The following is a 25,628-nucleotide window of genomic DNA, read 5'->3' as shown; positions in this document are numbered from 1 at the left end:
AAACCTGTTACACAAATAGCACCACTCCAGTCCCTCTATTAAAGCTTAGTATCTGAAAAGGAAGTCTGGGATTACTTTAGAAACAGGTGACAGGTGTAATCATATCTCGCACATTATATTTATACTAAATTGCAACCACTGTCCACAGCATGAGAATACTGCATAATTTCAACTGAGGATTCAGTTAATTTGAAACAATCTAATTAGAAAATTTCACAACTGTAGGGATAACACTCCGTATCTCTTTCAACCTAGACCTTCATCTGATCTTAGAATTTGTATTTTCAGTTAGTCATCATTGAACCCTGAATTGTTGCATTTAATAGAAGGCATCACAGAGGAAACCGTTCCATCAATCCTAATAAACTACACAAAACACTGTAATCCGGAAAACAAAACTTTCAATCTATCCTTACAATAAGCACTATTTACTAATGTGGACTGGTATCGATGTGCAAAACAGCATGAGAATTCCCACAATGTTTTATTCATGACAGTGAGATCAAACCAAGTTGAAAGAATTTTCTAACTCAGAGGGGATGTGGGGCACCATCTACTGCTCTTTCATGACCAGAAGCACACAGGCAACAGCTTATCATCGTCGGAGCCCAGTGCCTTTCTTTCCCGATATTTCAACCAGAACTAAATGTAACTTTCTTTCAGAAGTCCAACTACTATAACTCACTGCAGACTATACTGCCATTAATGGTATTCACTTCAGCATGCCTAGAGTACCTTAACATACCTAAATATTTAAGGCATTCAACATTTCTCACTCCAGCTAAAGTGGAGTCCCAATTAATAATGGAGATGGTTTCTAGGTTTAAAACAAACTAACCTTTCTCACATCAATAATCCAGTTAGATGAAGAGAGATACCAAATGCACTTCAGGCTTCTACACGGCATTGAAGACCTGTTCTCTAGATGGTACAACTGCTTTTAATTCTCTTTATGCTTTAAAACATGCATACCTGTGATAGTAAATCTATTGAGGGTTTCCATTTGTGGAGGAAAATGGATAACATTATACAAGAAACAAAGTCACTTAAAGAACAAAACTTTACCCACAAAAGAGCTACAGACAAAATCTGAACTCTCCAAGTTTATTTGTACAGTTTTAGTCATCACCCCAGATTAAAGCTCTTGCATTTGTAATATAAACCGTTTCTTTGTCAAACAAGCTTTGGTTAAAATGACGTTTCTATCATGATCCTCTCCCAGGAGAAATACTCATTTCCCACTGAGATGACCATCATTTTAAGATACAGCATTCTAAAGAAGGTGAGCAAGACTTGATCATGGAGAAAAACTCAAATCTACACCCTTAGAGCTAAAGCAAGTGAAAATGTTAAAAGACACGACCACCAAAAGCGGACAGGCCAGCTTCCCCCAGGACAAATTGTGTTCCACACAACTTTTAAAATGTACAAAATCTAAAGATCAAATACTTCTCCTTCAACTATTAATTGTCCCATAATAAACAAATTACTTTGTTGTCTGCTGTTGCTTGTAGAGGTATCACAACAGTGATCGAAGCAAGTTTTAGATGGCAAATATATAGAGCTGAAAAATTTGTAAGGCACTACACAAAGTTTTAATAAAACTACTTGTTCAAAGACCCAAACAAGATATGTAAAATAGTTTAAAATATAAATACTGAAAAACCAGGCAGTCTTACATGAATAAAGCAATTGTGCTACACAGACACACATATAACACAAATCTGTAAACGTCTTGCTCCACATAGAAATGCTTGCATTGTGCCTTAATAGTATAAAAATACCATGATTTGGTATGTTACAGTTAGTATTATCTTTTAAAAATATGACATTTATTGGTGTTGCATTTCAAACTGAGCATCATGTCGGCTTTCAATAACTAGGACCCTTCACCATTTCAAACAAATATTTACAAACAAATCTTCTCCACAGAAGTATACATTTAAATCAGTAGTCAGGTCCCGAAACTTGAGGGAAGTTTACAGTTCATAGTTCACAGAACTCAATGCAGTTCTTCGTTTTCCTTTAATCTTCAGGGATCCATAACGATTCTGTAGAGAAAAAAATTATATACGATTTACACAAGTTATTCCCTTTTAAATTGTGGGATTCATTTTTTTTGTGAAAAGTCTGATAAATATTTATTTTAATCTGCTGAAAAATTGCTCATCTCATATTAAGCTCAAAACACTGAACTTCAATCTCCTGCCAGATAGCACAGGACGAACAGAAGGAATGCAACTTCAGTTTTGCAGTTCTCAGTGGAATATAGAATGTCTGCAGAACCAAAATGTCGATTACTTGGCAGTCAAAACCTTTTCACATTTACACTTATATTGTAAAAAAAAAGCACAAACCAATGAATTATTCTTAAATAATCCGTCTACTACCTCTGTCACACATACCTCTTTTCGTAACCTTGATCTTGACAACTTTACACTCTGAGATCTTCTCAGTCCCCGCTGGGCTAGAGCCTCATCCTCTGAAAAAGTGGCTTCAACTTCCTCGTCACTCCTGTCTTCTGCGTCATCCTGCTTGTACTGATAGGGATAATCTGCGGGAAAGTCACAATTATGCTTTTTTTTTTTTACATTTTGTGTACAACTTACTTGCTTGCTTAGCCAAATTCCCATGTGTTCAAGTGACAAGCTGATTGATCTCATCTGACCACTAAATGATTTTAGCACTTCAACACAAAGGACTTTTACAGGCAAGGGAACAACGCCCAGTACATGTAATGCTGGCGTCACACTACACAACTTTTCCAAGGATTTTCAGGCATAGCCTTCATTTACATAATTGTAAGAAAACCACAGCGAGCTGTAGAGAGTCACAGCACGCCCGTTACCATCAGTTGTATAGTGACACCCCCAGCGACTCAGTCATAGCGTTCTTAACAGCCCCTACGACTCTCTGCGACTCGCTATGAGAAAATCAGATTTGTGCTTGCGAGACAATGTGCCCGTTATATTACGTTATAGTGCAATACTAATTTGTTTTAAAGGTGTTTTATATTTTTAACTCTTATTTTGGTAAATTTGTTCTATATTTATAAAGAAGAATTATATTTTTGAAGATGTTTATTTGTGGAAAACAATGCCTGTGTTACATTTTTCAAGATGTTTACGTGCTTGTTCCCATGTTGTTTACTTTCGTGCGGTGCTCCTCCTCTTATTCCGGTGTGCTCCGCATTGATTGGCTGCCAAAACGTGGCAACCTCGCAGTACTTTCGCAGCGCAATAAGATTGGGAACCGTGATGAAAAGTCGCGAGGGGATCGTGTAATTAGTCACCCCCTACGATTCCTAGTCGTATAATTTGACACCCTCTAGGACAGAAAAGGCAGCGAGATTCAGCAACTGCAGTCGCTAAATTTGACATGCTCTCCGACTAGAAGTCGTGTCATGTAGTGGGATGCCGGCTTAAGAAAACGTAAGAAGCTGCTCAAGGACAGTTTGTTTTGAATTCATATTTAAAAAGAAAATACTGAATACCCTTACATAATGTGGCTCTCAGTTCTGCAGTGTGCTAAAGAGGTAAACTCTTTATACAGCACTGTCATGAGACAAAGCCATCAATGCACACTCCTGCAACAGGTGGGGCTTGATTAAACTGGAAATAGAGCCCCCACTCCCCATGCACTATGAGGTCCTGTCTGCTCTGGCACTGAAGCATTCAGGGGCATAGTCCATACGGCATTCAACCCCCTGAGGAAGGCAGGCTCTGCCCACAATACGAGGATAAAAAAACCTTAAGTTTCCACCATCACATCTTTTAACAAGTAATTGGGGTTTAAACCGATTGTGGAGACAGTTCAATAAGCTGATGAAAAGCCAAGTGTAACTACATTCCTACAATCCCCTTTAGAGGGCACCAGAGATCAACTATTTTATACATGCATGCTCCGTTTCTCATTACAGCAATTCCACAGGATACATACAGAACAATGCACTTAATTTGATTCTAAAAAGTGAAAATTAAATATACTCACAAAATGCGAGTCCCCCCCTTAAAGATCGCAGTGACTAAATCACTTGATTCCGGGGAGCTTTAATTCCAGGGTTAATAACGCTACTTTATATGCAGAAGCACTCTCTATTCTTCAGTCAGACCAAGAAGGAAATCAAGTAGTGTTTGGGTTAAAGGAAACAAGCTTATAAAATCAAACAAAAAAGTAAAAATCCAGCGGTACTTTACACGACAGTATTTTATCTAATTTAACTTGAACCTAAAGTTCCATTTATATTTTGACAAACTAAAAAGTTAGATACAAAACATGAACAATCCAATTCTGTATAAACTTCCTTTGATTTTGTTATTATTAGTTTAATAACAAATCTACAATTTAAATGACAGTGGTGTTGGCTGAATGATTCTATAACAGTCTCTATCCGTTTGGCTGATGGTTATTCTAATTCACTTCAGGAACAAGAAGGCAAATACTTATTACAACACCAAACACAGCATGATCTCCTACTGACTCCAACTTCTGTGCCGTAACAGGATAGCTCCATAAAATGGAACTCGGGGAAAAAAAACAGACTTTGCAAAGCAAATGAAAAAGAAGATTTAAAATTAAAACAGCATTGGATCTACATTTCACAAAGTAGGTAATAAGCTAACGGACAAGAAAAATCTTAGACATGCTGTGCTCTGATCACTGAATAGTGCTTGAACACAAAACGTGCAGACAAATTAATTACCGTATATATACAAAATGTTCTACCACTCCACACATTCATATTTGTACAAGTATTCAACATTGAATGCTAGTGGACTTTCAAACTGCACATCAGCATACACTAACAGACATTACGTATTCTAGTCACAATGAAGCAACAAGGCAAGGTTTTCACATATCCCCAATTAGTTTAATGTTTTGAATTGATATTATTGTATAAACAAAACAAATGTAACATACTTCAAAGTTATGATCTACATACCTGGGTAATAAAGACCATCAAGTAATACTGCTGAAAATATAATTCTGCATCAGTTTATGTAAAGCTCAGCAACACTAAATGGTTGCTTATGGCGCAAGACAGACTTTCTTTTCTTTCTACACGTGATCAGTACTAACCTTTCAGGAAAGACGAGGTTTTTGAAGATGAGCAGTCAGTATACGATTTGTAAAGAAATAAGAAAATAGACTAACTCTGACTCCATGTCCCATAAGGCATAAACAGGCTGCTCGAAGTCAATGGAGAGAGTGCATGTCTCTTTAAAATAATTGTCTAGGAATTTAAGTGAAAACAGTCTGTGGCAATGCCAAATATGAATCCACGTTAATTCAGAAGAGATGCGGTACATACCAGACGGCTCAGTGCTGGGGTTTTTGGCTTTTTTGCCTGGATATGGCCGCTGCAGTGGCTCGTCACCCGGGATCTGTGTTAGATCTTGCATACTGAAGCTCCTCAGCCGCTCAGTAATAGCGCCTTGGCCCTGCAGGAGGAAAAACACTTAGTCATCCAACTCCAGACTTCAGGCTGGTATACTCCAGTCTCCCCAAAGACCGAAAAACCAAATAGCTTCTCAACTGAGCTGCTTCAGTTAATCATGAACTGAAATATCTTTTGAGGCAGTTAATAAAAAACATGCAACATTTCAAAAAAATTAAATAACAATTTCCATTTATTTTATGTGTAAAATACAAGTATTAAAGAGGAGAATGTTCAGAACATTTTTAGAACTTTGAGCCTATTAATAATCAGATTGACAATCAATCTATAAATAAAATGACTGTCTACCACAAAGTCACAGCACTTTGCAAGATAAGGGCAGGGGTAAAGGTTCAGGTTGACAGTAGTAAAAACAGCCAAGTTACAAAAAGGAAACTGTCCAAAGTCAATACTCCTCAGGGAGGGGGATAAATCCAAACTATAACATTAGAATTGCCTCCATGCTGCATTTCCTTTGTTATTACCTCAACTTGTGTGATGAGAACAGACGAAAGAAGTGCAGTATTCCTATAGGATAGTGTGTCAGTAAAGGCAAAAAAGAGAGTAACACCAGGGTTAGGACACAGAAAGGAAGAAGATAAAGAACAGCTGAACAATCTGTGAAGCTATTCTAAGATATGGCTTTCTTAAAAGCTGTATCTGATAATCATTTTGCAAGCCAACTTACTCCTCTTAAAAGATTCTTTGGGTAGTGATGACCCTTGTTATTTGTTGAGTGTTTTGAAAGATCACACTGAACTCTAGACATGCTGCTTAATTTAGATCATTGTGAAAGAACAAGTTTAGAACTGAAAACACCTACAACGAAGAGATCATATGTGACCTATTGGAGCAAACAATGAAATATTCTCCCAGCCCCTTACTGTCAAAGACCACTTAACAGTACTCATCCTAAACATTAAACAGCACCCAAGAACATTATCAATTCTAATGTGACAGTAAAAACTTTCAAGAAAACCTGTTGGGATAAGGTTTGTTCTCTTCGTGTAAAGGACTCTAGAAATGCAGCAGCTTTATTTATATCATCTGCATTTTTAATCTTACTGTGCACACAAAATGAAAGTAGCATTGTACTTGCCTTGACAGCTGCAGTGACAGCTGCAGTTGCAGCTATGCTTAAGCCTTGCCTGCCAAAGTTTACCATGGTCTCATAGCTCCGTTCTTTGGCTTGAACTATGTATTCATCAATTTCCTGTTAGAAAGAAGATATTCACTGGTTAATTGACAGGTTCTTTGTGAGTATGCGCTTGCCTTTATTCTGATTGGCATTATTAGTAGTCCAGTTTAAAAATGTTTACCACTGACACATTAAACTGATGCAAGAGTCTCGTAGTAAAATCATAAAACTGATACATTCTCACTGTACACTGCATATTTAAATCCTGATTTACACAGTGTGGCACCTGAAAGCAAAGCAATATGTTGGTTTCACTTAAAGACCAATTCAATCTTTCAAGTGTGTAAATGGACAGAAGTAAAAAATCGTGCATTATAACTATGTACTTTGTAACAGGATTCGCAGATCCATATTTCATTGTGTCTAGAATTTCAATTAAAACAGAATAGGAGAATTTAATCCCAACATAATTTAAGATGTATCTGCAAGGCTAATGAATTAAAGAATATGAAAATAAAAATATTTAAGAATAGGGGACATATTTGACATGTTAAATCTAATAAGATGACCCTGGTGACTCAAGGCCATTGTTTTGTAATCATTAATGACACCTAGTGTATAAATCCTACAGCCAGTCCTGTTCAATATAAAAAAGTAAAACAAGGAAACCTTTGTTTTAAGTCATTAAAGAGCTTTATCTTGCTGATATTTTGGTAATTAACTAAAGAATACTGAAAATCTTGAACAGGTGCAGAAGGGGCTCATTCGTATATGATTAAAGAATTTGGGTGGAAATTCTCATGATTCCTCTGCCAGCTGTTGGACTGGAGGCCTTAACATTGTAACACTAAGGAAAAAAAACACTTTGCAGAATTTGATTTAAAACTTTTAAAAGAGTATATCTTTGTGATAAACAGGTAGTCTACACAATTGATGTTTGAATAATGGAGACAAGATTGTTATCTTACCCTTTCCCTAGATGTCAGAAGAGGGTGCAGGAATTTCCTATAGAGAAGGCTGGCTCCTCTGGTGTATGGAGACAACAGCCAAATCACAAATGCAATCTTTATCTCATAATAGAGAGGAAACCTTAATGAGAGGAAAAAAAAGTACTTAAATATTTAAAATTTCTTCAAGAACTGCAATATTTTTTTAGTTTGACTTCAGTTCACACACACTTTTAAACTGACCCTAATTTCAGTAAAACAAATTCATTCCCTTATCCTTCCTGAAGGCAACAATAAAATTGTCCGATTTAATGAACTACAAAAATTGTAAGTGCAGTCTCGTGTAGATTTTATGGTGAGCAAATAAACAATGATTCAATCTGACTTTCAATTATATCAATGATCTTACCAAGATATTGTGAGATCTGTGATTGTTTCTGTTACTGTGAAGAGGGCAAAAACAATCCAGTACATCATCCAACGAACCTGGAAAAATTAAACAAGAATTAATTCAGGAAGGACACTTGAGTAAGGGCATTTCCCTCGAGCCTAGAAAAAAAAACACAAAAGGGCAGTTAAACAGCAATCAACATAAGGCCTAGGATTGAAAGACGTTTTAAAAACAGAACTTGAAAGATGACTGTTACTTTTCATTTTTACAACAGAAATCCTTAACTGATTGAATTCCTTGTATGTTTAAAACTGATCCACAACATTAACCTAGTTTCCAGCTAATCCTGTGGCAGTATATTAATCTTTTCAGACTTTTGGCATCCACTGACAGTCTAAGCTCATGGTATCATCTAAGCTAAAACTAGTAATCTCTGTGTACCTGAACAATTCTCATGATTAAATATTACTACTAGGTAATGCAACAGTGAAGAATGTCTCAATCATTTGAATTTGGGAACACATTACATATGTTAGAAAACAAGTAATTGACTAAATGCAACTGCTTTCTATGGTTGCCCACTATTTTGTAATAATCTGAACAGTGTTACATGATAGGGAGGTGCGCATTCACCTTGTCTAGTCTGTAAAATAACTGGCATTCAAGTTGTGAAATTAGTTTTGCAAAGACTTTGATTTCTGACCTTTGTGTGCAATGCCCTACTTTGCATGCACTTTCTGCAATATTGCTTGAATTCCATCAGGCTTTCAGGGCCTCCTTAGTGCTTCAGTTTCAAAGGTAATACAGTCATGTGATAATATCCTTAGTTCAGCCTCTCCAAGGTATTAGAGGGTATTTTAAGCCTGAGTGGGCAAAGTAAAATGAATGTACACAGTGCTGGAATTACTACACTGACGGGCAATGTTAGTTTTAATTGGCGACCTTGCTGTGAACCTCTGCAGACTGCATTTGTCCGTAAGTGATCAATGCATTGCATCAGTGCATGAGGCATTTAGATTGCATAGGGTTTATTTAAATCTGTTTAAATTACATTAATCTTTCAGCTGCAAACAGTAAGTATAATCACAGAAATGAGGATAAACACTAATTGCTGCCCACCAATGTTAAAATGTCAATTAGTTTAAGGTCTTGAATGACATTTTGATGTATTGGGCAGCCAAAGTGTCCCAGCCTGATGTAAAATACCAAAAACAAGCAGTGTAACACTCATGTAACATTCACATTCAATGCAAGTGAAGCACTGAAAAAAAAATCAAGAGGTGTGCAATAAGTCACAGACTGAAATCCATCCAAGGACTTCTTTGCTACATTAAATAGAGGAAAGGGAGATTTAGCCAAGCAAGTTCCTAAAAGACTGCAAAAATTAAGTTCTACTGTACTGGACAGAATAAAAACCTCTAAGGGCTGAGTCAGTTAAAAAGTGCAGATGAGCTGAAACAAAGGAAGCAGTTTGGCAGGAAGGCTAGTACCAGTACCAATGAAAACAGAAGTTCAGTGTATTTAGGCTGGAAAACCAAAACTGCCTTTGACTTTCTCGTATTTCATGGTCAAGGAGGTTTTAGTACAAAGTATTAATGTGTATAAAGTATTTCTAGGAAAAATATCCAAACATGTCTAAATGAAATGGACATATTTGCAGTCATACAAATGTGAGAAAGTTAATGAAAATCTTAAATCATCAACAAATCAACCCCATTCATTCTAGCACATATCACCACCTTTCAAAGCCTGCTTGTCACTTTCCACACAGGAAAGATGCAACAGGCATTCTCCTCATACTTGCCAAAACTAAGTGCTTCATTTATGGGAATAAAATAGGTAAAAGTGTTAAGAAAAAGTGCAGAAAATCTGTGTTTAGAACCGAGCTATGGATTACCACTATTCCTCAAACACACTTTCAAATCAATAACTGATATAAAACAAACTGATGATTTTGAAAAGGATTTTTCTCAACTACCCTGGGTAACAAGACTATATGACAATAACGAGAAGATAATTAAGGAACAAATATACCGCAGTTATGAAATACTTCCTTAGTACTGAAAAATGCTTGGATACACGCAGTACTTTTTTAGTGTGAACTAAAAACAAAATGAAGGTGTTTGGCTTGGAAAGCTCTTCCTGACAGGTATGATAAATGCACATTGCAAGAGTATTCCACACCTATGCTGTTCCGCCAGTGTGTGACAACACTAACACACCCCTTACTCATCCACAGCCCAGCTGTCAGCCGCAGGGTACAGAGAGAAGCTGTGGCAAAGCAAACAAGACTTCAGAGTGAGATGCTTTACATACCTTTCCCACACTAGTGAATACCTGAACAGTCACAAATATGCCCATCCCCACACTACTTCTTTTTAGGTCTGATGAATCATAATACAACAGCGAGGAATTAGAGTTTAGACACATCCATATACATCATGAAGACAAAGTAACTTTCAAAGTAAATCTAGGATAGGGTTATTGAAAAGCAACAGTTAGTGAAAGGGCATAAAAACATTTCCAAGGCATTACATATCTCTCAGAGCGCAGTAAAGTCCACTATAAGAAGCTCTGCATATGACAATTGCCCGAGTGCTTCACAAATTTGGGCTTCATGGGAGAGCGACAAAACTCACATCAAATCTCAACCATACTTTGACAGAAGGCATGTGGGAGACTAAAACCAAGCTTAAGAAGATTCTATGGCCTCAACAGTAAGCACTATGTTTGGTACAAGTGTAACAATGAACAACATCCTGAAAACACCATCCCTACTGTGAAGCATGGTGGTGGAAGTATCATGCTATGGGGAAGCTTTTCTGAATCAGGGCCTGGAAGACTTGTAAAGACAGAAGATAAAATGGGTACAGCAAAGTACAAAGAAATCTTGGAAGAAAACCTACTGCAGTCTGCTAGAGACATGGGATTAAGGAGAAAATTCCCTTCCAGTAGGACAATAACCCAAAACATACAGCCAAAGCCACACTGGCATAGTTTAGAAAGAAAATAGTCAAAATTCTGGAGTGGCCCAATCAAAGCCTGGACCTCAATCCAATCAAGACAGGAGTTGGGAATGGCCGTTTACCAACTTTCCAATCCAACCTGGGGGAGTTTGAGCAATTTTGCAAAGAAGAGGTAAAAATTGTAGATTTTTAAAAAATGTCCAAACGTGCAAAACTGGTAGAAACTTACGGCTATAATTTCTGCCACATGTGTCTCTACCAAATATTCACTCAAAAGGTGGAAATACTTATGCAATCAGTTATTATCAATATTATATTTCTATCAATTAATTGCAAAGACTCCCTGTTAAATCCATTATGATCCCATATGGAAAAAGTCCAAGGGCAGGTGAATACCTTTAATAGTCACTGTACAAATATATGCTGATGCTCCCTGGTGAGTATTGTGCACCTCTATCACAGAAAACCTTCATCCTTCTCTGGGGGCATTTCACACATACTGAAACATTCACTGGCACCTTTAAGTTAAGAATTCATGAACTCCTCAGTTGCTAATGTACATCTAGTTTGTATTTTAACATAAACATTTTATTTTTAGGATACAGGGAACATGACATTTTCACACTGCTGAAGAGATCTACACAGTCAGGAAAATGGCGTAATGCCAGATTTATCAAGAGTCATGTGTCTGACGGGCAGCTATTAACTGATCAAAATGTCACAGGGAACAATGGAGAATATATTACAGCCTTTTGCAAAGGGTTTTATTGTGGGATTTTTTAGGAATAGTTTATGTAACATATGCCATTGCTCTCCTGACTGTTACTTCCTATGACTTCGAAAATAAGGATTGGCCAATTTTAGCTGAAAGAGCAGTTTTTAACTGCATATAAAAAATATTACAATGTAAGACAGATAATACTTTATTAATCCCGTAGGGAAATTGATGTGTTACAGCAGTCCAGCCCAAGACAAGCAAAAGAGACATCAGAATAGTTATAAAACAAAAGACAACAAAATAAATAAAAATAAAAAAATACATAGGTGTGTGCAAAATGTGCTGATCATAGTCACTGTAAAAACAATAAAATATGTGCAAAATGTGCATAGGTTTATACAGACTGATTGTCCAAAAAGTACAATGGAGTAAACATGCTGTCCATAGAGGAGCAAATGAAGGGCTAACAGTCCTAGCCTAGGGCAGCGTTATACACCCTGACAGCCGCCGGGAGGAAAGACCTGCGGAAACGTTCCCTTGAACACTGTAGCTGGAGCAGTCTGTTACTAAATGTGCTCCGCTGCCCAGTAACAGTCCCATGAAGCGGATGAGAGGTGTTGTTCATGATGGCTGCGAGCTTGGTCAGCATTCTCCTCTCAGCCAATAAAGGCTAGAGAGAACTGTAAAATCATTTTTTGCAGCTTGGTGTTTAAATTTCCCAGTGGTAAAGAAACACAATGGTAAAAAAGTTTTTGGGAATATCAATCTTCTCATACAATGTATGAGAACAAATGCTTCATGCATCTTGGGCTTTTTCAGAGCCACTTCAAGCTATGTAGATGCTTGGGTAGGACTGGTACAACACAAATGGCATGCACCCCAGGCACAACTTCCAAGCTGTCAATGATCTTCACACAAGACAAATGTGATCAATTGTAAACAGTGTACATGTAAAACTCGAATATGTTCTGAATGAAAACACACAAGCTACCACACGGTAGTGAAAGTGCAGAATTAGAGGGCTGATGAAGAACCTGTGCCTGCAGTTAAGCTTCTGATGTTGACTATGGTGTGAATTGTAAGACATGCAGCCACAGTGCTGCCGTGATTTTCAAAGAAATGGCAACAAAGCAGTAGAAAAAGGACGAGATCCGAGTTGCTTTAAAGATTCCAAGTTTCATTCTTTTTCTAATTTAAAAGGTTCAACTATACAACTTACATAGGAACTAGACTACTGTCTGGAACAAAGAACTAGCTCCCTGAACTCCTTCTCTCTTGAGGACTGCTTAGCCAAAAAAGCTGGTCCATTGCAACAAGACAACCCAATCCATAATGTTTATGTTAAAGCATGGCCAGGGACTGGGTCAGCAGACCAGGGGCTGTGAAACATGTAATTACATAATAAAACTGCTGTGTACACATGCCTGTAAAATTAAAAATCCTGGATTTTAGAAGAAATGTATTGCATTCCAGTGAACTAGTATATCTGCAGAACATGAAATTGTTTCATATATACCATACCAGGTCAATTTATCAATCCTAAAACCTTGTACAGTATTCAAAGTTCTATCTTATTCACTTAGCTTTATCCATTCATTACAAATGTGTAGTTATGGTCTCACTATAAGATATCCTTATTATTCAAGACAATTTTATTTGTGCTGGATTGCTTAGATGCCTATAATTTCTGTGGAGTTCTGTTTAGATCTCCTGTGGAATGTATTTCCTCATTAACAATAACCTATTAAATGCTTAAATTTTTATGATTTATCTTGACCTTAACAATGGAAGATGAAACAATTAGGCAATACATCTAAATCAGTCTACCAAGAGCAATGCAGTGAATACATTTACACGATGTCTTATGCATCTTGCAGACTGGAAGCTTTTTTCCAGAACGGAGTTAAGAGTCTGCAGTATTTGGAAACACAGGACACAGATCTCTGCCAGCACAGTGGACAGATTTCTCAACATCAACATGACAAAAAATTTCCATTAAAGAGGGCTGAGTGCCAGAACTCTACAGGATTTGCCAACTAGACTCCCCACAGTAGGCATTAATGTGCAATCTCCTTCTACCATTTAAAGAAGGTCAACTCATTTTTCCCAAAGCAGGAATACTAAAAGTACAACAAAACACATATTCCATACTCAAAATGTTCACTGGTAAGATTTTGTAAGAGTAAAGATCAAAGCCTCAGTCTCGACTAACACACTGCCTCTGCTGTATTAAGCACACCCTGACCATCTGCATGCCGATTAGAGACTGCCTTTTTTAAACTTTCATTTTCTTCCTGCAGACTCATAGATGGCGCAGAACACCCTGTTGACTGACACCCCCTCAACCCCAGCAGCACTTTACAAGCTGCATGCCACCACTCAAAGAACCTAGATCACACTGGTCACACTGACATAACCCAGACACGAACCAGCCACCTCTTAACTCTGGGGCTCAACATAAGAGACCGACAGACCTTTCTGATGCTTCTGACAGAACGCTTCTATTGTAAAATCATTTTCTTTAACACATTAAAACATTAAATCCCTAATTTTATTCTTATTTCTTTGATACCAACAAACTTCGCCAACGCTTTTTCCCAAAAAATGATGCCTGGTAATTTTACTGGAAGAACTCCCAGGTTACTAAGTGACAGATCCAGGGCCTTGATGATGATAATTCTAAAAAGAAAAAGTAATTCAGAAGAAAGAGAAATTTGTAGATTCAAATAACCTGATCCTCAATATGACAACTCTGACCAAGGCTAAGATTTATACTTATTTCCTCAAGTAATAAAAAGGGCGTTAACAGTATAGACAAAGGCTTGCTTTCTTCACAGCTTTGCTCTCTGCCAGGATTTCACAGAACTGCCCGTCAGGAACCAACTCTTATGTAATGCCACACCTTAAACCTGCTTCTTGAATGTGTGAAAAGATGGAAAATATATATAGAGATAACTTTTGAAAAAAGGTACCCTAAAATGTTTCACATATGAAAAAGGACAAGAACAAGAGAACATTTATGCCTACAAGTACTTTTTTTAAATGATTGCCAATACATGCAATAACTGGATCTTGAAACTTAATGGGGGCTGCTGGTTTGTTTCCCTTATTTGTGGGGGATTGTGGAGGAACAAGGACAAGACTATCCATCTTAAAGTAAATTCATAGGTCATAATTGTGTCATTAACCTTTGTGCAGTCTATATCAGCTACCCCTTTACCTACTCAACGTAGGAAAGTCAGAATAAAACTGAACAATTTTTCAGGAGAAAAACCCCACAAATACTAAGTAGGTTTCTGCACTGTGAACATCCCCATGAGCATATCCAACTATTTTCTCATAATGTAAAAGAAAAGTGATATTGAATACCTGCTTAAAAATCACTTGCGCCTCTACACTAGGGCAAGCAATCAATATCTATTGAGAACTTAATCTTAAATGAAATGAGTTCATACTTACATATTCTTTAACACTCTTGGTCTTCACTGCTTTGTAGGAATTATATGCTGGGTATAGTGTTCCAAAAATAAGCCTGTAAAAAGAAAAACAGATTCCTTAGACATCAAAAGAGTGGCAAACTCCATTTTGAAACGTCACTGCTCTGTGCAACTCATGATTTAAATAATTTAGACTTTAACAACAACCTTAATATCCACTGAGTTTGTCTCTCCTCCATAACACAAAGGTCTTTGGTCATTTTTGATCATATAAAGGAAGGGGGAAAACATGCTTTGGGCAGACAGATTTCCTTTGCTCAAAGAACCATTAAACAAATGAACATTTTATTAAAAAAATAAAGTAATCCTAAAATAGAGATTAGCATTGAACATGAAAAAAATAAATGGTTTGTACTACTGAAATTTCAGCAATAAATAATGCTACAAATTCTTACAATAGTTTTTGGCCATAAACAAAACATGCACAATAGTCGCAAAACAAATCTGAACTTTCCAGCAGGAGTATAAAAGAAATGCATGCTATAATTTTATCCCACTAAAATCCTTACTGCTTAAAGTATTAATTGGCAATTCAGGCAAAAGGCTGAAGAGAAATGCCCTAAAGCACATTTTTAAAAATGAGATGCATTTTAAAAGACAGCAGAATATTGCTTTTTGTAAACCATCGTCTGGGCACGTAGAGTGAAGAAAACAGCACATCCTGTGAGTAGATGACCTGCTCTAATATACCAGATGGGAACAAAGCCAGTCTTTCATCTGGAAGCTGGTTTCAGCTGAATCTAATTTATGTTGTTCCACTCCGCTAGATTTATGGGTAATCCTGTTTAACCATGCATAGAACTGGCAGCAGAGGGGCCCCACTATTTCAGCTATCCAGCTGCATTAAGCAATTAGTACATAGTTCTTATTTTGCAGCATTTCCACGAACAGGAAAACTTTAGCAGGCACTGGCTGATTTCATAAAAACACTTGCCTTAAAAAACAGAAAATATTTTTTAAAAAATCAAAACAAAAATAAACTTAAATTTCATATATAGCACTCAGAGGTTCCAGAATATTTTGAATAAAAAACTAAAATAATTCATATGTAGTCATTATTGCTTTACGTGCAAGCTAATTATACTAGACATTCAACAGCAAGAAGGTCCTGAGTGCTGGAACAGAAATTGAAATTAATAGCTTTTACATTTAATTTAACTTGGATAAAGTAATTTAGTAACCCATTTTTCCAACACCTGATACATACAGTGTTATATGTATGCTACAAATCAAGATGTTTTTATACACAAGTAGTAGCAACCATTTCAATATCAATGTTGGTCTAATAAGTCAAAGACATAAGAAGAATGATGAATAATCTAGATTCAGTTTTAGTTAGAAAATTATGCTTTTATATTTTATATTGTTGGTAGCTGCTAATTTGATTTCACTTGCATTAAAATATCACATTTTATCACGTCGGCTGTGCAACCTTATTTCACTGCTGCTCCACAATTTTACTTTCCCAGCTACTGCAATCAGGCAGTGGCCTGATGTAAAACTGCCAGCGGAGTAGAACACTCCATCATGCAACGCAAACTAATTGAATTGGGTGATCTTCCTCAGCTGCAGGGTTCGTAGTTGCTCCCAGAGGGCAGAGAAAAAAGGCAGCAAATCAATGCAGGTTGTGCCAGCTATGTGCAGTTGGCAACCGATCAGAAACTTGCAATGGCAAAACATCTCACAGCTCTACCAAGTGTGATTACTGCAGTCAGCACAACCTACTGTTCACTCCTGTATAGAACAGACTTGAAAATAAAACACAGAGATGTGGGGGCTAGCATGGGTGTTTGCTAATTTCATTTGAACAGCTTACACCAGCCAGAATGTATCTGAACTTGCCATTTTATACCATCCTCTCCTGGAACACTTGGGAATCCACTTATATATACTTACAACCATTCATAATATGGAGATCAAGAGTTACATCATGGCAGGAAGAGAAATGTAAAGACTATTCAGCTGAACTTCCACTGCAAGCAGAAGACTCTGGACCTAATTGCTGGAATGCATCACGGGACTAGAGAGGGAATGGCTCCGTCGTGCCAAGTCAGTGAAAAATCTCAGCTCTGATCAGCCCTGCAGGCAGCAACCAGGCAGATTTTAGGAGACTGGACCCCAAGACCGGCATCCAGCTGCTCTCTGCTGCAAGGATTTAATTAACTTACATTTAACTGCAAATACCTTTGATTTTCTCACTTGCAGGAAAGGTACTGAATTTAAGGTTTTGCGAATGCCAAGAAAAGTTATGTTATCAATAGCTCAATGAAGTCTTTAAATTTGTAAAAAAAAAAAAAAGAACAATGCCTTTTCTAAATCAAAATAAACCACTTCTATTTGAAGACTTCCTGGATATTCCTTCATTAACTGCTCCCTCACCAGGGCCCTCCACTTACCTCCCTGAACTGCGAGCCTGTATCTAAGAGGAAAATATGCTTTTTATTGTTCTAGAAAACAGAGAGGCAATAAAATGCAATAGAGAGGAAGAACAAGGACAGCAAGAGCACGGTGTTTTTGGAAACTGTAAGCTGCAATCTTTCTCTCTCAATATCAGCAGGATTGTTTGCATTCTTCTGGATACGGTTTTAGCCACAAAGCACCTACTGGGAGCAAACCCACCTAATCCAGTAATCCCTGCGGAAAGCCTTTCCCCAGGAGATTATGCCGGGTAGTGAAAAACAGGCCTCGTTTTTAAAATGTCTTGTAAGATTACTTGGGCATTTGTGAAAACAAAGCCTTTTTTAAGTCATGCTTGTGGACTGTAAAATATCAATTTGGAAAAAAAATGATTCAACAGAAATAAACACATGGCTATTGAAGGCGTTTAAAAAAAAATCGGAGAAGGAATTTAAATTTAACACCACAATCAGTAAACCTTATACTTCATATTCAACAATTCAATGACAATCCAAAGAGTGTATGCAACACCAAACTTTCCTTTTCCTTCAGTTTTATTTTTTATGGCATCAATCCAGGGATCCACCTTGGCTGTAGTTTATTTTCCAGTTACCATAGCAACTGCAGGATTCTAAGTATAGCCTCATTCCTTGCAGAACAAACACCACCACACACCCTGGAACACTCCAACTCTTACACAATGATGGTCTAAATAAGATCCACTTATAGAGACTAAAGGGAGCCTTTTCAATTACTATTTTCATTCATTTAGCCATGCAGTGCATACGCTTAGCCACACAACCTATTTCCTCCCATACATATTCTGTGTAAATATTGAATATGAAACTAACAATTCACTTAATATTTCAGAAAACTGATAAGACAATGTTTCTTTATTAATGTCCAAGGAAAGATAAGTTACAACAAATCATTTACCAACCAGCTTTTTTACATCTTAAATTAGACAAAGCATCAGGAGCTGATTTTTCCCAATCAAGACATTTGAGATGCACAGAAAAGTGAACTGCCCTGTGCCTGAATAGTAGTCACAATTTTACTATAGTACAAGCTATTGGAAAAGTAAGCTAATGCAAAACCTCTGACTTGCCTCTCTATAGCCTGGAAAAAAATAAACAATTGAAGTCACTGGTTAAAATGCCAAGTCCCAAACGTATTCAATGCATTAGTCCTTTATTAGCAGGTCATAATGCCTACAGTAAGACTGATCACATCACTCCAAACTCATTGCAAAGAACATACATTGCAGCTGACTTGACAATCATACAGTGAAATATTTTAGAAACCAAGCAAAAACTCAGAGAGAACATTATTTTTATGTAACACTTTCTACATGCATATCAAAACCTTCTAATCTATAAACTGAAATGGGACAGAGCATTACTTAAATATTTAGGGGAAGTAACTGCTGCATTTTGGAAGTGTATGCACCTTTAACAGACATGGCAATACTATCAGTCAGACTTAATTACAAGTTAAGCCACAACATACCTAGGTCTAGCTATATACCACAAAGAAAACGTCTTTCCCAAAATGATTAAGAAATTCTAGAAGGTCAGAAGAAAATGTATGTTCAACCCAAACTAGTCATAACCAGGTAATTACACTGTATTCAAACATATCTGATCTGTTGAGCATTGAAACAAATGTCTCTTTACTGTAATTAGCCCTTTCCAGTCAATCTCCTCTTCCTTACCAGTAAAGAGGAAACTCACTGGCTGATTATGCTGTACGTTTTAATGTCACCTCTGAATATAAGGCTCTGTTGTATCAGCAGTCCAACAGCTTAGTCCAATATGTAAACATGTACCAAACACAGACAATGCCAAGATCTTGCAATGATTTATGTGGTTCTGAGACCATATGCTGATCTAGAAGTCACAATCAGGGTTAAAAGAAGGAAAGACCTTTTTAATTTTACCCTTACTGAATGGGTTCATGGCCTTAATATTCTGAGGATAACTGTTGATGGGGATTTTCACCAAAATGTTAATTTTATTGAACACCAATGTCACCTTTAATACATGTGGTTTGTGGACAAACTGCTTGAAGAAAAGCCTTCTAGAGAGCATCTGCCGTTCAATCTCAATGCATCTTGTAACTTGTGTTTTACCACAAGATTCTAGTACTGGATTCTCCACACAGTAAAGACCTGGACAGAAACATTCATTTTCCAGATCATGCCTTATATTGAAATTTAGTGTTAAAAGTTAACAAACACATTTCTTATCAAATATATTCGGCATTTTTTTCTGTAAGAAACTTGGCTTGCCTTCGAAATTTTAGTGAAGAGAAGAATCTCCAAGTAATGAAACATAACTTCTCCCGAGAAGGTTAAAAAACATCTGTTCGAAAATTATAGGTCAAAATGTTAGTTCTACCCTCCCAAGATAAGATGGGAATGACTATTACATGAAATAAAAAAAATAGTTGTTCCATTCATATTAAGGCGTTCACCACCTAAAAACACTGCGTGCCTTAAGTCTTGGATAAATAACTTTCCCGTAATCAGCATAAGAAGTCAAACATTAAAAATCTGTTTCCAAAGTACACTTACATATACTTATCTGCTCATACAGTTAGGAGATAGTAATTCAATTTTCTCCTTTCACAAAGGATTTCATTGGGTTTTTATTAGAAGCATTTCCTCATCTCAATGCATTCACAATTCTTGGGTACCAAGTGTTCATATATCTAAAACAAGAGTATACATTTTAACCTAGACCTGAGGATTTATAAAAATAGTTTTTAATAATTTGTTTCACGTAACAAATCATGGATGAAAAACTGTTAAAATTACTTCAATAAAGCAAACCAAATGCTAAGACAGAAATATGAAAATTTCTGCATGCCTCTCGCAAAACTGATAATGAATTCAATTTGTAAACTTACAAACTAGACAAAATGCCAACCAGCACAATACAGTACACCCTGTTTAGTTCTTAATAAAGAGTAATAGGTCAACCACAGGACCCTGCTCCAGAATGAACAAATCTGTTTCAACACAAAGGAAACCAGAGTGTTTTATTCTCCTATAATCCAATCTGACATCTGATGTGAAATGCAGCAATATTTGGGTTGATTTGATCACCAAACCTTTACCAGAAGCAAATGATTAACTGTATGAAAACATTCTTATCCACCCTGAAGATCACAATATAAATTAGACAGATGCTGGTAAAATTTTAGCAGAAATCCAATATGGTTCATGTCATTCAACCAAGATTCATAAGCCCTCAAGTACAAGGAGTAAAATGATTCATAAAATATCCACATTTCAACACATTATAAATTTCGAACATGGCTTCTAATTCAATCCATAATGCATATATGTCTATTACCATAACACATGGAAATAAGGAATGCTATAAATGAACAAACTATCACAGATTTAAAAATAAGTTATCTGTAACCTATACATCTCTGAAGTATGTTTCATGACCACACAGTAATACTTAAGACCCTGGTTAACCGTAATTATATCCTGCTGTGTAATGTGCAGTGTAGTCACTTCAGTAATGTAAGCGAGTGTGTTGGAAAGAAGAGCCAGGCTGTTAATCTAAGGCAGTGAGTGACACTCACTCCTGAGCCGGGATGACTGCGGTCCGCTGGCTTTTACAGGTAACCTCTAATCCTCAATGAGTAAAGACCTGGAAACAGCAGGAATACAGACCAATCAAGTGAAGAAGTGATGCAAATAGAGTCAGTACAAATCTGGTGTTGAACACAAACCAGAAGACATGGTGAACCTCCAGGACCAGGAGGGAAAGTCACTGACCTAATGTAAGTGGAATGCAAAACCTCAGATGACATGCTTTTCTAAAACAGCAACAAAATTATTTCCCATTACTAACTAGAAGACCAACACTTCAAAAACACAAGATCACAAGGAAGCTATGCAAAACAAACGTGCGAAAAAACATTTTTCCACTGGTAGTGTGGATGCCATGCCAGCCCTGACCTCAGACTGTGGTCTCTCACCCTGCTAATTGCAATCTCAGACCTGCATGATCGAAACCAATCTGTCTCTTCCAAGCAAAAACAGACAGCATGTTATTCCAGCAGACTGTTTAAACAGGAGAGTGATATTTCTTCCTAAACTAGCAACTCAAAGGAAATGGCACCTGCCTACAATTTTTTTTGAAACAATTTAGTAAACTGGGGCCTCACTTTCACTCCAAGCAGCTGAAAAAATACCACCTTCAGACAGTCCTTGACACTGTTTTAGGTCAGCTACAGGTTTCCTGTTAAGAAACACCGACACAATGCCCTCATCATGCCCAAAGAAATAGCTGAAGCATATACAGTAAAAAGCCAGACACGAGCTCATGTTGCTGCATCAACAATTTTTCACCCCACTGAACCATGCTGAAGAATTCCCATCGGCTAACTACTTTCCTTAATTAAAAAGGTTTTGCTATTAAAATAATAGCTAAAAACCACAATATCCACACATTTTAAGGATTTGAATGCCTGTTATCATCAGAAGCAGCAGCGAATCAGAAAATAACTAAAAAAAGTATTTTTCCTACTCCGATATGTACAATTGCACTATTTCTTAAAAGGTCTCTATATCAGCTAGGAAAAAATGTAAGTTATTCACTTAATGTGACTGCTGCCAGCTAAAATAAATAAATAAAATAATGATCTCCTCATTAAAATTAGCAGTAACTTTCTACAAAATTATTTGTTATTACAAGCAACATCTCAATTAAACATGGGTGATATCTTTAGCATTGTTTTTGTGTGAGGATACTTGTCACTTAGTACACTGGGAAACTTGGCCGATTTTTTTTTATTGAACTCAAAACATTGGTCAAATGTCAAAAATATTAAAAATCCATGTAATGCCTTTGTTTAAATAGTCCTATTTTCTTTATGTTTAACACATTGTAGATATTTAAAGAATATTCATTAAGCACTCTGTTTCATAAACTGCGCTCTGAAAGTTTAACCGTGCCACCAAACTAAAACTTTAAAGATATGCCGTTAAGTAATTTCTCCACTTGAGATATTGGAAAAAAAGCTCTCAGACATCAGGTCATATCTTCAGTCAGGGTTATATTAAAAGACAGTAAGCTATATAAAACAACCAGATGTAAACACGTTTATAACAGCCCTTGTATATGCATGAATCCCACAGTTCAAGACAGACTTGCAAACACTAAGCAATATTAGAAGCCAAGCCTCCTCACTGCGGCTGCCACGTGCAACTCAAAGGCTAACTATACGGCACCACCCAAGACTGAAAGTACTGTAAAAAAACACACTAAGGTCACAATCCATGTACCGTTGTATGACTGCTATATTTTGCTAAATTACTTTCCCCCTCTTTTTTTTATATCAGGGATATTGAACAGTTACTTCCACTGAGATTTCCCATACACACACTACATCTGTACTCTGACTGGAAGGGTCTTCGAGAGGGTTGACAATACTACAGCATAACTGTCTTAAAAAAAACAGAGATAAGTGGCAACTCCAAAAGACCTTGAAATCAGCATGAGCTATCTATGCCTGCTTCCCCGCTAAAAACATTGCATACAATATTTCTAGCTTTCCAATCAGAAGCTTACTGTAGTAAAAGAGAAGTTTAATTAATAGTACTCTGAGCTTTAAAAACAACTGTGACGTTTTAGTCATCTTTTCATTCCAATTTTTTCTGTGGAACTGCCGACTAAAATTTGCAAAATAAATTACACATCTGTTATACATCCAGTTTCTACCACACCTTAATTGAGATTCGGCAATTCATCTCAATTCAGGCTTTGCAGGTTTACAGTTAGGAGTAAATGACAATACCATGATGTATCCTGAATTCCACCTTACATAACTTTGCAATTACCATAACAGCAGCAACGAACAACAAAACAATTAAGGAAAATAAAAAGCCAAACTGATCCAGGGGTGTTATGAACTAGTGAATTCAAGAGTACAGATGACAGACATGCAACATCCTGATTTGCAGTATCAATTTAAGCAATCTTTTTAGGATTCCTGGCTTTGTCCTATTGACCTTGAGAAATCTTGGCACCTAAGAGACTTAATTCATGAAAATTAAAAACAAAACAATAATTGTAGTTAAGTTTTTTAATAATAACATGAAAATGGTTGTGGATTCGAGTCAGAATAAACATTTTTCTACTAAACGAAAAAAATACTTATACCAGTACAAAAACACTGTATTGTTCAAATCATAATAGACTTATCGTTTATACTCGCTATTTCATAGTCTCAGCGAAAAACCTTATACGTTATATCAATTAACCTTGTAAACGAGGATAACTATGAGCAAATGTGCATACTGTAACTGCAACAGGGATTATGGATTAGTTAAATAAAAGGGTCTGTTAAAAACTCACAATGGTAAGGATCCAAGCAAAACAAACTCGCACGAATAATAATCAAAGGACCAACACCAAATGAATTCATAACTCGTCAACCTGCTGTACTTTGTACCGTGACAGTAAATGTTTTAAATGTGCAAGCTTAAATAACACCTGTGTTTAGTACATTCAGTTACGACATTAAGAGAGGGTACTTACTGCCTTATTAAAGTCTGAACGCTACAAAAGCATTAGCTCCCAGATATGAGTATAATGAGCACAAGAACCTCTGCATATCCAGTAATGAGACCGAAAAAGTCAAATAAGAGCCTCGCATAATTGTGCGGTTGGCTTTCTGGTGACCTACCGACTCTTCATTAAAAATACCGGGTACCGAGAACCCCAGATAAAGCAATATTAGAAGCAGACAACTCAAAGGCATTGTAAAAAAACACGACACTGCAGCACTCCATCTGAACTAACCTCCAGCCAGTCACCTCAGCCGAGCTCAATGCAGAGGCCCGAGCCTAGTTTCAGGGTGGGCCGTCGGTTCGACTCCGAGAGTCAAAACTGCGCCCAGCCCCAGGCCTCTGAAACCGTGTCCGAGTGCGGGACAGCGGCCAGCCCACACCCTGTATCGGCTGATACCTCGGGCCGGCGGCTGTTTTAATAAGCCGAGGCTCCGGTGCGTGTTCCGGGCTGAACCGTCCGCGCTTTCCAGCAGAACATGTCTGCCTTCAGCGACTCGTCTCTCCCGGCCGGGCCCACCGACCGCCGGGAGACCAAACTCCCGATCACATACGTCGCGCTAACACATCGAAAACCGCCATCTGACTTACACGACTGCCTTCGAGATGATCCAGGATACCATATTTCTCCGTCACCCCCTCCCACCTCAGCTCGGAGAAGAGGACAGAGGGCCCGGTGTTGCTTTTCAGGAGGCCGAACGGCGTCCGGCGGCTTCACCAAAACTTCAGGGAAAACTTCTACTATTTTTTTTTAAAGAAACTAACCACAACAATTCCTCCGTTTTTCAAAAAGCTCTTAGGGTTCCTTTGCTAACGAGGCCAAGCGAAGACCTCTACCTATAACCTTCTGCTCAATCAGGAGATTTGTGTTCGTTTTTATTTAAATCTCTCCAAATCTCCTATCCAGCCCCCTCCCGCACCTTTCTGCGGCGTTACGTCATGTGCAATTTGAACGAAGACATTTGGAAGTCCCACCCCTCGAATGCCCTCCCCTTCTGCTTGAGCACGATTGGTCTACCTCACATTGTTTACAGGAAGTGTTTCGAGGCGATTGGCTGCAGCGAGTGCCACTCATTTTGAAGTATCGCTCTGCCCCTGCAAGGCCAAGGCGCGGTGTAGTCAAAGCAGGCTGTACCAATTTTTATGCTTTTTGGAACCGAGTCATATGCCAACGTGGATTTCATAGAGAGAAACACCCATTTAGGATGTTTATTACATATTACATATTGTATATTTTATACACACATTTATTTGAAAGTGTCTGTATAAATATCATGCAAATCATCATTTTCTAATGGTTTTTTTTTACAGTGAGATGAATGTGGAATATATTATGTGTGGCTATGCAATGTAATTAGTATAAAGAAATCTAAAAATACTAATTGTCTTATGTTTACGTAAATGGAAGCAATAAAGGTTCAGATCTTTTTAACATCTGAATATTTGCTGTTGGCATAGATGACAAACATTAAAAGTAAAGACATGAAAAAAGATGAGTTGTTCTACTCCAAAAGAAGTGTGTGCTGCAGATTTATTTAGTCCATT

The 25,628-nt window shown here is 37.3% G+C and overlaps 1 protein-coding gene across 1 annotated transcript; it reads right to left on the bottom strand.

The window, feature by feature from the left end:
- Nucleotides 1-1,090: 1,090 nt before the first annotated feature.
- On the bottom strand, nucleotides 1,091-25,062 carry reep3b (receptor accessory protein 3b). Its single transcript, XM_088915398.1, has 8 exons — nucleotides 24,675-25,062; nucleotides 15,057-15,129; nucleotides 7,932-8,008; nucleotides 7,544-7,664; nucleotides 6,537-6,650; nucleotides 5,312-5,441; nucleotides 2,406-2,554; nucleotides 1,091-2,051 (listed from the first exon to the last, which is right to left on the bottom strand). Exons 1-8 carry the CDS (start codon nucleotides 24,704-24,706, stop codon nucleotides 1,980-1,982), a joined length of 768 nt encoding a protein of 255 aa, XP_088771524.1. The 5' UTR covers nucleotides 24,707-25,062; the 3' UTR covers nucleotides 1,091-1,979.
- Between the last annotated feature and the right edge of the window lie 566 nt (nucleotides 25,063-25,628).

The sequence above is a fragment of the Atractosteus spatula genome, chromosome 5, assembly GCF_055471065.1.
Source record: "Atractosteus spatula isolate fAtrSpa1 chromosome 5, fAtrSpa1.hap1, whole genome shotgun sequence".
NCBI lineage: Eukaryota > Metazoa > Chordata > Actinopteri > Semionotiformes > Lepisosteidae > Atractosteus > Atractosteus spatula.
This window is presented reverse-complemented; position numbering and strand designations above follow the sequence as displayed.